The sequence below is a fragment of the Protopterus annectens genome, chromosome 17.part0 (genome assembly GCF_019279795.1).
Source record: "Protopterus annectens isolate FY-2018-M chromosome 17.part0, PAN1.0, whole genome shotgun sequence".
NCBI lineage: Eukaryota > Metazoa > Chordata > Ceratodontiformes > Protopteridae > Protopterus > Protopterus annectens.
The window spans coordinates 377988478-378006852 of record NC_056751.1 but is presented as its reverse complement, the minus strand read 5'-3'; the positions used below and the strand labels follow the sequence as shown (position 1 = coordinate 378006852).

General features: G+C 40.7%; 1 protein-coding gene across 1 annotated transcript in view; it reads right to left on the bottom strand.

Moving 5' to 3' along the window:
• The window catches only part of KCNQ1 (potassium voltage-gated channel subfamily Q member 1), a 2495454-nt gene that overhangs the window by 1888370 nt on the left and 588709 nt on the right, over positions 1-18375 (bottom strand). The window contains exon 3 of the mRNA XM_044059185.1: positions 5707-5797. Coding sequence (XP_043915120.1) covers positions 5707-5797 — 91 coding nt within the window. The remainder of the gene's footprint in view (positions 1-5706; positions 5798-18375) is intronic.

Below are 18375 nucleotides of genomic sequence, written 5' to 3'. Positions count from 1 at the left end.
TCTTTGAAAAGTGCCAGCCTTCCTCCCAAAGGTGCTGCCAGACGAGAAGGCTCTGGCAGCTGAAAAGGCAGGTCATTGGGTCTGTTTACGAAAGGACTGACCCCTGCCCTCACCAGAAGACTGAGCAGGTGAACTCCCTGTTCTAGGCCTAAAAGAACCTTGCGCTCTGCCCCTACCACGTCTAGACCTACCCCTAGACTGGGAATCATAAGAAGGATATGTCCACCCCTTAGTAGGCCAATTTCTACTAAACTTCGGAGGCTGAACCTGCAAAAAATCTTTAACAGTCTGCATAGACTTAGCCTTGTCCTCCATTTTCTTTAAAACTGCTTCCACAGGCAAACCAAACAACACATCAGATTGTAACGGACCATCTAAAATCCTTGTCTTAACATGCTCAGCCAAATTCTGATCCCTCAACCAGGCGTGCCTGCGAAGAACAGAACCAGTGGCAGCCACCCTCGAAGAGGCCTGTACAGCATCAAAACCACATTGCAAAGAATGCTTACCCACCTGTTCAGAAACATGAACTAAATCCTGCAACTCTTTACACTCAATACCTTCCGCCAGAGCATCCACCTTAGACTTCAATTGTGAAAGGAGATAATTTTGGGATTTTAACATGTGGAACTGGCAATTCAAAGCCCTCATGGCTAAAGTGGAAGAAGTATACACCTTCTTTCCCCATCTATCCAAAGCCCTTGCCTCTTTATCAGGAGGAACAGGATTTTTAACCACAGAAGCCTTAACACCTTTAGGCCCCTGAGAAACAGTTTCTGGGTCTACCCTAGGACTCTTAAAAAGATACTTATGAGCTTCAGGCACCCTATAATACCTATCCGGTTTAACTGGGGCAGGAGGCAAAGAATCAGGGTTCAGGGAAGCCTCTGCAAAAACATCTTCCACCACATCCAGTACAGGAGGTATAGCCAAAGGCCTATGCTGGGGTAAAAACAAAAATTCCCTAAGCCTTTTCCTGGAATCAGAGAAATCTTGACCTTCCCATTTAAAATGCTCCCTCATGGAATGAAGAGTCTCTGAAAAAGAAAAATCCTCAGGAGGAGAAGCCGAAGGAGTAGAATCATCTACATCAGAATCAGAATAAGGAGAAAACTCCTGCAAGTCTTCAGCCGAAGACTCAGAAGCCTCCGAACACTGCTCAAAACTCTCAAGCTCAGGTTCCACCCTAGGCCTCTTATCAGGAGGGGGCATAGAACCTCTAATCATAGTAATCAAATCTTCTGCCATTTTAAGCATATGTTTCTTAGGCAGAGACCCAGAAGAACTAGGAGAGACACCCACTGAAGTTAAACCTGGCCTGCCTCTCGAAGAAGCCTTGGAAACAGAAGGGGAGGGCCTAACCACCTTAGGAAGGGAGGGGAGAACAGCTACCTGAGAAGCCCCCTCAGCCTGGCCTACCTCCTGAGAGGACACATCTTGTAACAGTAAAGTCTCTCCCTGAGACTCCAAGGAAACTTCTGGCAGAACCACCGGCTCCACCGAGCCCTCTAAAGAACCGACGTCCGGGACAGACGGTTCTTCCAACCTAGGCTTTACTGCTTTGTCCTTGCGCTTTTTAGACGAAGCGGGCGTCGGAGCATCCGACGGCATTTTATAATTACAACGCTTCCCAAAAACTAACCTGGCACAGTCTAATCTTCTCTTTATAGTGCGTTTGTTAAATCTAGCACAAGAGCGACATCCAACAACGTCGTGCTCAGGCCCTAAGCAAGGTATACACAAGGTATGGTAATCCCTATGAGGTATCTGTTTCCCACAAGAAATACAGTTATTCACTTTTTCTGACATCCGGTTAAATACTGAGGCAAGAAAAAAACAAAATATTCCCCAACGGGGTACTTAGCCAACTTTGATTCGGTCTGAAACTCCGACTTCAGAAAATTTCAGAACACCAACCTGCACTCGCAATACTGCTTCTGCATCGGACCACGCGGCAAAAAAGACTGAGGAAATGACGTCGGTCATGCGCATTTGTACCCTGACGTCCTGACGTCAGACTAATGCGCCTTGACCGACGTCAGCCTTATACTTTGGTATTCGGGCCGACTGGGACAGCGGACTACCCAAGTGTTAGGACTGCAGCAATGTGAGATGAAGAACATCGGCGTTTGATAGTGCATTTATTAAACCTAGCGCAAATCCGACAACCTGTGACGCCGTGGTCTGGGCCTAGGCAAGGAATACAAAAGGAATGGAAGTCCTTATGAGGTATTTGCTTCCCACAAGAAATGCAATTGTTAACTTTTTCTGACATCGGACTGAGGCAAGAAAGTGCTCCCCAACAGGGGTACTTAGCTTTATTGAAGACTTCGGACTGAAATTCAAATCGAAAATGTCAGGTGTCGGCCGACCGGCACTTGCGAACTGCTTCTGCTTCGGGCACCGCGCGGCAAGAAAGACTGAAGAAAATGGCGGCGGATGCCTCTTATATACCCCTGACGCACTGACGTCAAGGAAGAAGCGACAGCAACCGACACCGGACCAAGACTTTGGAATTCGGGCCGACTGCTGGACTGCCTGACGACAGGATAACCCAAGTGTGATGACTGCAGCAGGGTAACACGATGACTACAATGTTAGAGCCAGAAACCACTCCTCTTGTGGTAGATAGGCTACCTAGTGCTTGCCACTCCTACTGATAAGCTGGAAGGTTTCCCTCTAACACAAAGTTCTGGGGAACTCAAACATACAAAACAGTCCTGGAAACAGCAAATCTGTACCTGGAGTACTCTAGTAACAGGAAAGGTGGAAAACAAGCTTAGAACTTTATTTATTCTTTTGCAGAAAAAAAACAGTTAACTTGTAGCTAGAATACCTCAAAAAGGGTTTAAAACCATGCAACTGAAGCTCTGGATGCTGCAGACCTCTGTCTAGACTATGCTACTCAATTTTAAGGTTAAGTACTCAGTAAGAAAAAACTCACAATTAAGCACAGATTAATCACTTATAGTCAAAAGAATAGCACTTGCAGTATGAAAAAATACAGTTAAGCAGCAACAAAATGCAGTAAAATACAGTTAAACAGTAATGAATTGCAGTAGATCGCAATGAAATATAAATCAGTAGACTGCTTTGAAGCAGCAGCTCACAAATCACAACAGTATCAGACAGCACTAATAAAGCAGCAATTCAGTAGAATGTTATCAATTTAGTGAGGCTACCAACAAGCAGTAATACATATGGCTAACAGCTAAATGAAGTAGAAAGAGGTAGTTTTTTTTTATAGTCAAATTAAAGAGACAGAAGATAATGATATAATTCAAGGTTCAGAAGCTAAAGGGGTGGGCCTTTGCTAAGTTCTCACTATAAACAGTAGAATGAGCTGGAGCTGATGTAATGTGACGGGGGGGGGGGGGTATCCAGTATCTACTTCATACCAGAGGCAGGCAACTCAAAGTCACCAAGACTTAAGACCACCACCACCACAACTAGGCGGGTGGGAAAAAACAGTTGTACAGATTACAGAGATATGTATTAAAACAGAAGTGCAGAAGACAATTGAAAATAAACACATCTTTTTCCAGTATCACAGTAGGGCAGTAGGCCAGTTTCTCTGCAGCTTTGAACAGCTTGAGCAAACAAGTATATGTGATTTAAAACACTGGCTATTAAAGGCAGTGAAACAGAAACCAGCCCAATTATCCAATCAAAAAAACAGTTCTGCAGGAATGCCCTTAACTATAATAAACCAGTCTGATTTACTTCCTGCCACAAAGAAAACAGCTAGACCTCTCTAGACAAAAGAATTCACTGCAAGCTGAAAGGGTCATAACAGTAACAGAAATAAAAGACACCACTGACAAGTATTGAACCCAAGACCTTTTGAACTACAGTCAGAGAACACACTACTACGCGAAATCAGCATGGTGGACAAAGTTCCATTTGTGTACTATATTTTGTATGTAGCATGGAACGTATCTGCAAAAATACACAAACTTTTTGCCTTAACTCCATCTGAATACGGTCTCCGTACCTTAGTTCATGTCTGAAGTCACAGTCTTATTGCTATGATACTCTAAATAGCAATAACTAATTTTGCCATCAAACAGAAGGCAGAGAATACACACAAACTTGTACATATTCAAAATTAAATAACAAGAAATGTAAACATGGTTGTAGTTATTGAATATGGTATCATGATATATTAATGAAACAACATAGCTGTTAACAAAATCACCAAATACTCAGATGTAATGTACCAAAAAACTACTTATTTATTTAACATATTTATTTACCGGGAAATTCCGACTGGACGCAGGTCCTTTTTCAGCGGATGCCCGGGAGAAATGCTCCACATCATGTACATGAGAGAGATACAAAGTTGCAGCAACAGTAAACAACATTACAGGTTGTTGGCTTTAATACAATAACAAGATATTGATTATCAAAAGTACATACAGAAATTTTGCAAGTTAAGATAGTTTCTTGTCATGTATAATATTAGTAACAAAGTTGTCAGACAAGATGTTAAAGTATGTAAATCCAACTAGCTATTTCTGACTGTGGTTAGTAATGGCGGCAGTATAGATGGGTTAAGAGTCTAGGTGGGGGGGGGGGGGTTAGTCTGGATTAGAGCAAGGAAAAGCCACTAAAGCTGGTGCCTTTTGCTGAACTGTACTTGTTCCAATGTTGCACTGAATTAAATGTTATTCGGTCAGATGTTTTAATATATTATATTACTTGACAGATAATTAAATAAAAAAGTATAAAACAAAGCCAAACAAAAACAAAAAAAACAGAATTCTTCCCTACAGGACATACTACAGCCTATAATCCTTACCTAGCCTTAATCCTAATGCCAACTCTAACCCCAAATGAATGGCTTCCATTAATATAATATATTAAAACATCTGACCGAATGACATTTAATTCAGTGCAAGATTAGAACAAGTACAGTTCAGCAAAAGGCATCAGGTTTAGTGGCTTTTAATTTTATAAGTTCACAACTAAGTACTAGGCTAGCTGCCCTTGTGGGCTATTTTAAGCCTAAGTCCCTTTTTGTGCTTGAAATAACCTATCACATTTGGTTATAGAGTAGCCTTACCCATCCCATGGTTGATGACTATACATTATTCGTAATGAGAATAACTGGGATGATATCGTAGAAGACTTGAGAAAACACCTGCTATCATTCCAATATCAAGATGCTTTGTGAAAAGTTCCCAGAAGGCATCATTTGATTTTTAAACAGCAATATACATGACAGTGACATTAAAGTGTTGAATATTATACTTACACTGTTTTAAAGGATTTAGTTTGATACAGAATATATTTAAATTGTAATGCAATTGAAGAGAAAGGGCAGCAGACAATAAACCAACAAAAATACAGCTGGATGACAATATAATTTTGAAAATGTCTTGTTAGAGGTGGTCACCATAGTTTGTCAAACTAAAGTTTTTACACATCACAGCCACCAAGGAAGCGGCAAAACATACAGCTGTTAGTAATTCATATTTCAGAGTATTTGCTGCTCGACACTAAAAGCTGCTATTTCAACATTTAACAGGTGCACATTAACCAAGATAGCACTTCAAAATGATGCAAAAATATGGTAACAGCAGCAACACAGACTTTTTCCACATGTATTACAATGGAATTTACCAAACCTTAATTACATATCTTGCACGTTTCACGACAACATAGTTTAATTCTCAGTATTATGAGATGAAGTCATTAACATACCATCCAAAATAATGTTCCATTAGCAAACTCTGAATATTGGTCTATTGTTGACAGAACACTGAAGATGAGGCAAATAAGCACCACGAGAAATCTGCAAAATAAAAGCAGGAATAAAAACATTAGCACAGTACACAGGATGCCACACAGGATGCCAAAATACAAAAGTATAAACTTAAGAACATACTTCATGAGCTCAGTCCATGTATCTATTGTTTGTTCTTGTTTCCTGAACCAGACACTGCATTAATGCTCTGCTTTTCATACAAGAGAATTTAAAGAAATAATCATTTATTTACTACAGCTGATTTTCAGGTACACTGTATAAAAAGTTATAACACACTGCTTTATTTAAAGTAATACTCAGTCATCAGATTTCATTTGCACCCTGTCTCCATTAGTTTCCTTGGTTTAACATATGGAAATCACAGCTTTCCTCTTATTGCTTGCAACTTAAAGCCTGTGTATTCGTTTATTTAGTTTTATTCTACATTACATAAAAAGAAAACAGGATCACAGCTAATTCATGAACATTTTATTAGCTGATCACACATAAAGCTATGCATAGACAAATAACCAATCACTAGCCTTAAATACACATCTGAAAACCTTCATTTAAAATTAACTTTTAAATACTTCCTAAAATGTTTGCAATAAACCAGATTACTCTCTACAAACAACATATTATCAATAAAATGCAAGTAATCATCATTAAAAAATGGTAAAATATAAGTATTCACCCAGAGACCTAGATTAGCAGTTTGCATAAGTGTGTGCCATGTCAGAGTAAAACTTCAACATTTGTGGCTCTTTTTAACATGGTCTTAGCATACAGGTTTTACAGGACTTGCATCTCATCATGTTCCTTGGCAAGACAAAATATAGACTTCATGTGGGGAATCTTTCTTCCAGAGGCACTCTTTAGGATGACAAAAGGATATTATTCACTTGGGGAAATTTAAACCAGTCAAATTCTAGCAGAAATCAGAAAAAAAAAATACTGCAAAAGTATTTAAAGTCAAGTGTGAAATCATGGTGTTTACTGCTCTTGAAGCTAAGCAGTGCCTTAAGTGACTGAAAAGCTCTTAAACCAGATGAAAGCTTACTCTTGTGGTTAAAAAAGAAGATTGTAAGGGTTCACACTTTAATATTTATAGAGGAGATTCTCACAGATCTCCCCAGCTGTAGAAGGGAATCTTATACATGATCTAGGGATGCCTTGAAAAATATTGTACTCTTGCAACTTAATTCCATTAATTATGAACAGACTGCAGGAATCACCCTGATGATTTTTACCACTTATTATAGAAAGACTCATTACAATTAATGTCAGACTCAATAAGCAAAATGGCTGTTTTCTAGGCAATGTAAGAGCCCCTGTCTCCATACCTCTTATCAGAAGAAATCATACAATGGACAAGAAAATGCAATATGTGCCAAGTAATAAAAATGAAGTGCACTGTGTGTTTATAGTATCTGTGAAATGCAAAGTATCAACATTATTTTGATATTTATCTGCAATGTGTAAAAATCACATTTTGCTGCAGCAAATGGGATTCTGTAGTAGTAATATAAGTGACATACTTTATACTATGTGGCAGTTGAAAAGTATGCCTTGTAACGTCTGAATTACATACACAGCGTGAAAGGTAAAATTAAGGAAATCTAAATCGGGGCTGTAGGATGAAGTTAGTTAGGTGTTTGCAGCCTTTACTTTCCATGATGAACTGTTGGAGTTCACGCAGAACTTCATACTACAGCTGGTGAATGACAAATTACTAAATTGCACAGAAAAAAAAAACATTTGAAGAAAATACACAAACAATGAATAAAATAATCAAGAAAATCAGTACAACAGCACTGCCCATCTAAAATGCTCTGCAATGTCAGTGAAGTAATTAAAAGGCAAAAAGTTCAAGCAAAACGGTCACTATCCTTTTTTTTCTGAAGCAGAATGCACTGCAAGTAGATCATAGTCAGCCTTAAGCATAGGCCAACTAGGCGGTTGCCTAGAGTGCCAGTCCAGCAGGGGTGTTTTTCTAGTATTTACTTGCTGTAAGTAGACCAGGATGGGGGCACCAAGTGGTGTGGTGGGGGGCGCTGTGGAACCCTTTTGCCTAGGGCACCAGTTGACCTATGGCTGTTCCTGAAGTAGACAGATCAAGCAAATATCCAAGTCTACGAGCCTCTTAATAGACTCACTGGAAAACTATGTTCACTGAGGACTGAGAAGCCTGCTCCCATTGTTGAAAAAATGAATGCATTCAAAACACAGATAAAGATTAGTGCAATAATCTTAAAAAAAGTTCTTACATAAGCAAGACCATGACATACATGAACATGAATCAAACTGAACTTTTTTGAACACTTTGCAACATTGCACATGTATGGTGAGGAAATCTCTAATCACAAAGTGCATCAATACGGAATACAATTTAAAAATAATTACAGTGATAGTGCAGGCAAATCACTTTTATTCATTTTACGTATCACTGAGTACTTTTATTACTAATACAGCTCTTTTCAGGAACCCAAGGCTCAGTCAGGGTAACCTGTAGTTCTCTCCATGGTTTCTGTGCTATCTTCTTTACTGACCACCACAGTTATAGCACTGTCTGGAGAGCAAAGAATGAACGACTCAGCGGTCATAATAAGTACCATTGCATAACATGGATTGGATCATCTAAGGTTTCCATATAGTCATGTTTAATATGAGACATTAAAGAAAAAGCTACTTCTCAGGTGGCAGGTGAACAGGGGGGGACAAGAAGTATTTTAACAAGAGAAGACCTTTTATGCATTAACATTTGTCCACTCTACGCCTTTGCTTGAGGCCGATTTTCAGTGGTGATCCAGACAGGAAAACTTTGTTACACTAAAGACATATATTACTGCGGTGCTGTGCTGTGAAGTTGGACATGCAGCTTTCAGTCCAAACACTTTTGCATAATTTAATGTCCTAACCTTTTTTTGAAGGCCACTACTATTAGCCAGAACTAATAAGTAGTTAATACCTTTGTGGAGGAGTACACTGTGATACACTCCACATAACTGTCACAAGTTTTCTAATAAGGATCGACACCAGGTGCCACTGACTGCCACGTGCCCCAAATCTTGGTATTAGGCAAGTAAGTAATACCTGATGCTAGGTGCCACTGACTGCTCTGTGCTCCTAGTCTTGATGGTAGCCATGTAAGTAATGTGTGAAGCCAGGTGACACTTGTAAAAATAAGACTAAGACTTCCTACAGTGGCTGTGAACTGTCTCTGTGCTGTTATTTTTGCAAGTGATACTTTATAAAACTGGCAGTAGGAGGTGCAAACTAGGGGGTGCAGAAGCAGACCTCAACCTAAGGTCTCTATGGTTTTTGGGGAGGCTTGTTTTCCATGGCATGCATGCAATGACTGACAAAAAAATCATCAAAATGTGCCTAGCCATGATGTAATATCCCTCAAATGATTGAAAGGAACAGTTTCTGATCGGTTTCAAATTTCTTGGCAAATTAAACTGCATCACATATGACCCCCCTTTTTTGTGTTGTGGGTATTAATCCAACACATCAGCTCCACAAACCTTTTCTGAGTTGAAAGCACGGCAGTCTGTAGTCACACGTTCATGAGATACTTGTTAGTAAATACAGTCCTGGGCCTGGGTCTCTAGATTCCAGTTACAAGCAATGTATGCTCTCTGACTCTTCAAATGAACATTTATGGGGGAGTGGAATGTTTGGAATGTTATTTGTCTGGCACCCTTGTCTTGGACTAATCTGCCAAGGGTGACCAGGAGCATAAATATACAAGTAACACAGGATCATAGGACTACAATAACTTATCCACCATGATAAGGTCAACATCTCAGGATGGGAAGCTATATACAAGTAAACTCTCAGTTAACCAGAACTCAAGCAACCAAAACTCTCAAGCAACCAGAAAAAAAAATTGAAGAAATATGGTACAGGATAAACCATTTAGTTTTTCATGTGTTGCACTTTGCCCCCCCCCCCCCCCCTGCAGAAACCACTCCACGTGCCACACTTTCTAGCAGAAATATAAGTTTAAAATATTGTTCCAGCTAGGCTTTTACTGTATCTAAATATTAAAATCAAATCAATACAGTGTTTATGGTATGGTATAGTATAAGGTACAGTATTTGTTAGGTCTGTTTTTAATAGCAAGTCTCAAGCAAACAGAAACTACACTTATCCGGTATCTACCAAATCCCCATCGGTGCCAGTTAACTGAGAGTTTACTGTATTCACTGAAGAGGTGGTCAGCTTAGAGATACACAGTATGAAATGAATACTTTCCCAGAAAAGACTAATTTGTTGTTTTTGGAGGGGGACTACCATCATGTGAAACAGATCAGAAGACTGGCTAGGAGCCTGACAGAGTGACAAAAGTGTTGCAAAAATTTGATCACACTGTGGTGGCGAATTGTGGATTGAGCCACAGGGAAAAGATCCTAATTTTGCAGGTAAGCCTATGTCCCCATCCTCACTACTTGGCAAGGTCTGGGATAGGACTGCAGATGCAAGCAGCAGTAATAAGGCTTCTTCATAAGGTAGCTTGGTACAGTGAAGAGTTCAGTAATATGGCAGAATCACAGACAATGCTCCTCCAAGATGAGCCAAGTCAGTTGAGATAGTTTGGATACCTTGTCAAGATTCATCTGACCCCCTCCCACTGGAGATGAACCACATATGGACCACTGTAAACAGTCTCCAGTGGAGATCTATGAGAATCTGGAGAGATTATACCTCTCATCTTGTCTAGGAATGCGCACAGATCCACGGGATACACTGTAGATTCTTGCTGTGAAGAAATCTGACATATTCTGTGCAGCCTGCTGCCACAATGACCTTCAACTCACCAGGGCAAGCAAGAAGTTTGCAAAGTCAGGTAATGACAAAAGACATTACACTCTGCAGCGTATCATGTGCCGTCTACTTCCATCAAGTTTTCGGAGCCACTCTTGTAAAAATTGCCTTCACTCTAAAAGGCCTCCAGAAGAAGACAAGAAAGAGGAAAAGAAGATCTTGGAGGGGATGTCAAACTGATCATGGTCATGAACGGTGTAGAATTATTAGTCTTTACTACCATTACTGAAGAGGCAAAACCTATTGCCTCAAAAGTGCCAATGTAAAGGCCACCATGTACCCACCACCTCTAATTTGTTAATTCTACTTCTGTTACTAGCTTAGTTGTATAGTGAGTTATGGATTAAAGAATGAATAAAGACTATGTTTTGAAAATGAGTTAAAATGTCTGATCTCTTGATACTGCATACATTTTGCCAGCTATATTGAATATTAGCTATAAATAACATCACTGGAGTGATATACTGACTGTGTTAAGTTTGCCCACAACTTATTGCCAGTGATGACATGCATTTTGATAATGACTGAAACATTTGACACCAATAGAGAGATTCTGAAAAACTGCAAATGCCCTCCATGGCTGCATATTGTAAAGAATTGTATTATCATATGCTATGTAATTAGAATTTGCATTATCAAATTTACAAAGTCAGTGATATTCTGACCAAGCATACTCAGCCTATCTCATCTGCACATAATAATCTCAAATATTCAGGCTACCTTCTCAAAGCAAGATTGCCATTAAAAAACATCAAAATCCATGAGCAACAAAAGCTACTGTTCCACTAATTGGCTAGAAACAAGAATTTTGTTTTTTATGTCCATCATAGCATAATCACTGGGAAAGGAAAGGGGCACAAAGGACCTCTTAACCCTGAAAATGGTGCCAATGCCTGATAACGGACATCAATTTAGAAAAATCTGGGTCTGGATGCTCATTTAGCTGAAGGTCATCCTCATCTTTAAACTGAAGGAACAATGCAGGAGAAAAAGAGAAGCTGACATGCCTGTGTCATAAGAGATGCTGCAGCTGAGAAAGAATGGACTGAAACAGTACAAGTATGATGCAAATTATGAGAACCAGCTGAATAATTTTAGGGTCCACAGTGTCATGTCATCCAAGAAATGTCCAATGGTGATAACTCCATGCTATTCTTAGAGTCAGACAGAAAAATGATTGTTGTTACCTGTGGATAAGGTTAGGGCCATACATTAATGTGCAGATCAGAATCCCCTAAAACTGTGCTGACTGGTCACAGAAAGAACACAAACTATAACATAGAGCAGAAAAAAAAAACACTCTAGGTTCATAGGTAGGTACTAGGCTATCTGCCAGAAGGCATTTATAAGCCTAGCCAGAATGTGTTGGCTTTCGCCACCCCCTTAGATTAGTTCCCTGTGCCTCTGTCCAGCACAGACACTGAAGTGATCCCCAGGGTAAACTTTCTGTTTCCCATCCACTCGTCAAGGGAGTGTTAGCGAGGAGCTCTGCCTAATGTAGACTGGAATCTTGTTCCAAAGCATGGGAAGTCTCTGACAGGAATCTATCCCTCCAGCACGTCCTATTTATTGTTGTGGTGAGGTTTAGATCCCTAGAGCATGTGGCTCGAGGGGATAAGCTTTTCTTTAGGTGGAGCATGTCCATCAGTTCTGAGTTGGATATGGCCTTGTATGTCAGGCAGAGATCACCTCTGAGTAGGCAGTATGCAACAGAGTATAGCTGGAGTTTCTTCATTCGAGCTGCATAGGGCATTTGTTTAAGGCCAGTGATCCTCTTGGTAAGGTACTTCTGTGGTCTTTCCAGCTGATGCAGGTGTCTTGTAAGATGCATCCCAAATGGGGCATTGTACTCTATGATGGGTCTAATGAGTGATGAGTAGACGGGCACAATGACCTCGTTTGATCTGGATGCAAATCCTTTTGTGATAAGGTGTACCACGTAGAAGGATTTTCTAACCACTCTGGCAATGTGACTATCAAAGGAGAGTTTACTATCTACTTGGGTCCCCAGATCCCTTATTACATCTTGTATATTTAGGGGACTACCACCTATGTGGTAGTTTGTGGGTACTTTGTTTTTTCCAAAGGGGATGACTATGCACTTTTTAGCATTTAGCTTGAGCCATGATTTTGACACCAGGTGTCTGTCTCAATGAGACCCTTTTAGAGGATGTCTGTGTCAGCTGGAGAGTCAATTATAGCCCCTAGTTTGCAGTCGTCTGGGAACTTGGTCAGACATGTTCCTCCTGTGCTTGTCTGTACCTCTGAGAAGTATATGCCGAACAGGAGGGGTCCTAGGACTGAGCCCTGGGGAATGCCACTTGTAACCGGTTTAGAGTCAGACCTAGCTCCCACAACTCTTACCATGTGGGTTCTGTCCATGAGCCAGTTGGCAACCCATCTTGTGACGTAGGGGTTTATGTTCAGGCTGGTGAGCTCGTCTAGAATACCAGAATGGGGAATGGTGTCAAAGGCCCTTGTGAGGTCTAGGTAGGCTGTGTACCACCTTTCCCTCGTCTATAGCCTTGGTAACTGTCTCAAAGAAGTCCACCAGATTTAGGAGGCCGAATCTGCCCTTAAAGCCAAACTGGGTCGGGTCCAGTGTTTGGAGGTTCCCAATATCTCTGTTAAGGAGTTTCATGATGACGCGCTCCATAGCCTTGCAGACCAAGCTAGTCAGGCTTATACGGCGATAGTTCCCATGGTCTGTTGTGGCTCCAGCTTTGTGGAGCAGAATAACTATTGCTGTGCACCACTCTATGGGTGCGTAACCTGTGGAGAGGCTGAGTTTGAACAGTATGTTTAGGTGTGGGGTTAGTTCATTTTTGAGCTTGTGTAGGACACAGCCTGGGACACCATTCAGTCCCACTGATGCTGTGTTTTTGGCTTTGGGGAGGACTGTTTTAACCTGAGTGTTGGTGATTTTAGGAGCTCTACATTCTTCTGGTATGGTTATGGGCCCTTTTGGGGGTGAAGTTTGCGCTGACCCTGTCTGCCAGGATGTTGGCAATATCGGTCGGTTCAGTGTATTGTGTACCATTCTGCACCAACTCCGAGCAGCTAAAGAATGCCTTGTGATTATCTTTGGAATCCTTGGCAATTTTTCTTTCGAAACTCGCCATGGATGATTTTATGAGGGATCGTAGTTTCTTGCGGATACTGATCAGGGACGTCTTCCCTTCTTGGGATTTTACTGTTTTCTGTACTAGTTTCCTCCTTCTACTGTATAGCTTGTTTATGGCAGGAGTCCACCAGACTGGTTTCCTTTTCTTGGAGGAGTGAGTCTTGGTTTTGCTTGGGATAGCATGATCCATGCATTCTTGTAGGTACCCGTAGAATGGATTAAAGGATTTTGCAGCTTGGACAATGTTATCATTTAGCATGGGGGCTTTGAAACTTTCCACCTCTGTCTTAAGTAATGTGAAGTTTGCTTTTGAAAAGTTTTTCCTGGTGGTTTCCTTGTCCGGGGGTGGGGGCGGAATGTGGATATCCAAAGTGATTTGTTTATGGTCAGATCTAACCAGTGAGGGGTTGACATCCGGTGTGCAGCACCAGTCGCCCATGTTGGCGATTACTGGGTCCAATATGTTGTCACCTCTGGTGTGAGTGTTGACCAGTTGATCCAAGGCGTTTGAGTTTATAAATTCTAAGAAATGTTGGGCAAGGGAGTTAGTACTTGAGTAGTTCTCCCAATTAATGTTTGGATAATTGAAATCCCCCAATATTAGGGTGTTTGTTAGGACCTTTATATTTCCCAGTGTTTCTAAAAATGTGGAATGGAGGTCCTGTGACATGGTGAGTGATCTGTAGCAAACTACAATTTGAATTGCAGTTTTGCCCGTTGTTAGTTGCACGTGGATGATCTCTGAAGCATCGTGCTGTGCCACTAACCTGAAGGTGTGGGTATCCTTGATGAATATGGATACGCCCCCGCCTTTTGTACTTCGGTCTGGGTTCTGTGGCCAAAATGTATGGTATGAGTTGTAGCCTGGTAGTGCTGGGGTACTCTCTGGAGCCTTAAACCAGGTTTCTGTTGCTGCACATATATCAATTTTCTCCATACCGATGAGTGCCTCAAGTGCGTGCATTTTGAGGTTTAGACTTCTGGCATTGAGTAGCATTACCCTCAGTTTTTTGTTACTTGTGCTATTTATGGCAGTGGGTTTGTCTTTTGAGCCTTGCCTAAAAAAGGCACTATGGGGGTGGCAAGAGCCTTGGCTAGTATTCGAACGTCTAAGGGTGACAGGTGCAAACCATCTCTAGTGAAGCAGCATGGCTTGTCGAGCATGTCATCCCAGGTGGACAGACACTGGATCCCCTTTGAATGACACCAGAAACTTAGCCAATTGTTGAAACTGATAATTTTTTTCTTTATACTGTGGTATCATTCTTGGTGAGGGCAGGATGCTACTCAGGGTCAGGGTCATACCGGCCTGGGCTACAAGATCAGAGAGCTCTTCCATGTCTCTTCATGTAGTCCAGGGAGGTATGGCTCAGGTCATTCACACCAACATGGAAAATGACAAAGTCGTATTTGTACTTGTTCTGGAGTGACCTGAGTGATTGTGTTATGTGGCAGATCCTGGCACCCGACAGGCAGCTAACATTAACCTTCTCCTTATTCAGCCTAGTGAGTGGGAAAGTCAGTGTGCCCGACTATAGAGTCACCTATTACTAGTATGTTGGGTATGTTATTTTGCCTTAAGGGCTGTGATTGCATGGCACACTGGTTTTGTGAAGTATGTGTTTCATGATTTGTGTTGGGGGGTGGAGGTTGCTTGGATGTCTACTTTGGAGGTCTCTGCTACTTTTGCAGATTTTTATTTAGAGCCTCCAAGTATGTTTTCGTGTATTTGTGTATTTTTTTTTGCTGGTGCTGGTTTAATGGGTCTATGTGAGACTGGTGTGTGATACAAGTATTTCCCTTCTCCTCTTGACTTTCTGATCCAGCCTTGGGTTGAGAGAGCTTAGCCTCCAGTTTGGCTGTATAATTGCATCTCTCACATGTATTAGTGTTTGGTGGTAGGAGGAGGAGAGGGTTGTCCATGAGGCAGTTGAAACATTTCCTCAAAATGCCCAGATTCAGCAGTTGGACTGGAGAGTATGCCTGAAACTGCCCTTTGGACATGCCTGGATAGGTACAGTGAACTGTTTTACTGAATGGCTTGTAAGGTTGAATAGAGAGCCTTGTCCTTTTGTACAGTATAGGAGGGTCTAGTGCTAGGGTTTAAAAGTGCTTGCTATGAGTTTTGAGCAAGTGCCGGACTGATAAATGAATGGCTTGAGTGCTTAAGTTGAAAGTTTGTCTAGTTCCAAGGGAAAAATTGAAGAGGAGACTTTGTGGAGTCAGGAATGGTTAAACCCTAGCTAACCGGCGCTGCCTGGCATGCAAAACTGGGCAAATGTGGTATTTATAGCAGGGAAATGAAAGAGATAGAAATTAGTCCAAAATGGCCAATAAACTACTAATTTCTGGGCTGAAACCACAGGTGAGCAGAGAAACTTCCTTCTATCCAAGTAAGGTATGGGCAAACACAGAGATTTGTAACACAGCCCTGAATTCAGCACTAACCTGAAAACTGGACTATACTAGCTTAGAAAGTTGGGAAACAAATATATATATATATATATATATTTTTTTTTCAGAAAATGAAGCAGATACAATCAAAAAATTCTTTAAATGCACAAAAAAGGATACTTATATCCTAGGGGATTGGGAGTGTGGCTTAATGGCTAAAGTGTTTGCCTTACAAACACAAAGTGCAGGGTTCGAGTCTCACAAGGGATAATTGGCTAGGCTTAAAACAGCTCGCAAGGGCAGTTAGCCAAGTACTAAACTATGAAACTATATCTCATATCAGAGTTGTAGTCAATGCCACTAGTAATAAAGTAGGAAGAAACACAAATACAGTAAAAGCAGATGAATAGAATACAATTTTTTTTATATATAAAACAAGAGAAAACGAACAACTGATTTAATCAAGTTACCCAATTAACCAGGAAAAAAGCTCAAAACTGAGCCCTGCTCCAGCAGTCTTCAATCAGACAAGTTCTAACTGCACACTCCTGCTGCTAGGGTGCAGGGGAACCTTCTCCAAAAAAAGATGGCCTGGGTCAGTGCTCAAGTTATACAAACAAAGCTAGATTCAGCAGGCCTGAATCTGGTCTATGCTGCAGCAACAAGGCGCACCAATTTCAGAAAGAAACCGTTCAAATAAGCAGGCATAATGAGACTGTGACTAGAAATTCCCAGCTCAAAAGGGCAGAATTCAGCTTCCCACAAGAGTGCAGACCACACCTTCTTAATGTAAAAAAAAATGGCCCAAAGCCCAAGTGCTTAAACCAGAACTAATACACTTTAGAAGTGTTAAGCAGTGTTAAAAGTCTCAAATGTACTAGAAACTTTGGCATGGTTATACACAGTGTGATGCAGAGGAAGGAAGCATACTGAAAAAAACACCACAGATCCAAGACCAATATAAAAGCCACCAACGATGATGCTGGAGAGGCCATCTAGGCTAAGCTCAGAGCCAAACAAATTTCAGAAATGTACATGTACAATAGGAGATGCCAGTTTATAGCATACAGCACTAAAGAGAAGTACAGCAATTAGTTACAACAAAGGATATCTGTAAATGTTATCATTTCTATGACTAAATCAAAACAACAAAAGGAAAAGCACATATTTTTTTTTGGGCATCAGAGAGGTTTTCTAATTAAAAAAATGCAATTTCCTACATAGCAGCTGCATAAGATTTCAAAAATCCTCTACTGTTAGTTTTTAACTAGCTAAATACAGTTCAACATAGTATTTTAGTGTTCGTATATTTTACAGATTTGTTTTAATAACAGCTAATTACTGCATATATTTTAAGAATAACTCAGGAGTGTTTATTTTCCACCTATATCATGCCACCTAGAATGAGTCAAAGTTGCCTAAGATAAAAGATCACGTTAACTTACTGTTTTAAGCAATAGACAAGTAATAACATTACTGGTGATGATCTCATTATTAGGACACCTTATTCCAGAGATATGAACTTTCTAGATTCTTCTCCTGCATCCTATCAAACAAAATGTATGAAGAATCTTTATGGTGGTGGGAGAGAATAAATATATGCCCACTTATACATCAGTACAGAAGTGGGGACTAACAGCCAAGAAACTATAAAAACCTCATTAAAATTTTGCAGTCAGCATTTAGGAGACCATCATGATTACATTTTCTAAGGAATCTTCTGCTTTCATCGCCTGACTTACTGCAAGAAATATTTTACACTCAAATATGTGTTTGCCTCCAGACGGCAGCAAATCAAATGTATTTACTGAACACACTTGAATCAATTTTCCTGGCTGCAATCACTATTTGGGGAAAAGTTCAATTAACTGCTCTTCAGACATAAAAGACAAAATGGTATTTTACTTCTGACTGTTAATAAAATTGATGTAATGGATGCCTATGTGGAAATTTGCCCGTTGACAACTTTGTCCTATCAAAAGTAAACATGCAGTCAAAATTCAGCACCCAAAAAGTACAGTTTTGTACCTACCATAAATGTAGATGTTAGAGTGTTCGCACTGCTGCAGTCATTACACTTGGGTCATCCTGCCATCAGGCGGTTCCACAGTCGGCCAGAGTTCCAAAGTCTTGGTCCGGCATCGGTTGCCATCGCTTCTTCCCTGACATCAGTGCGCCAGGGGTATACAAGATGCATCCGACGCCATTTTTTTCAGTTTTTCTTGCCCCAGATGTCAGGTGCCCCCAAGTAGGTAGGCAATACATATTGCTAATAAAA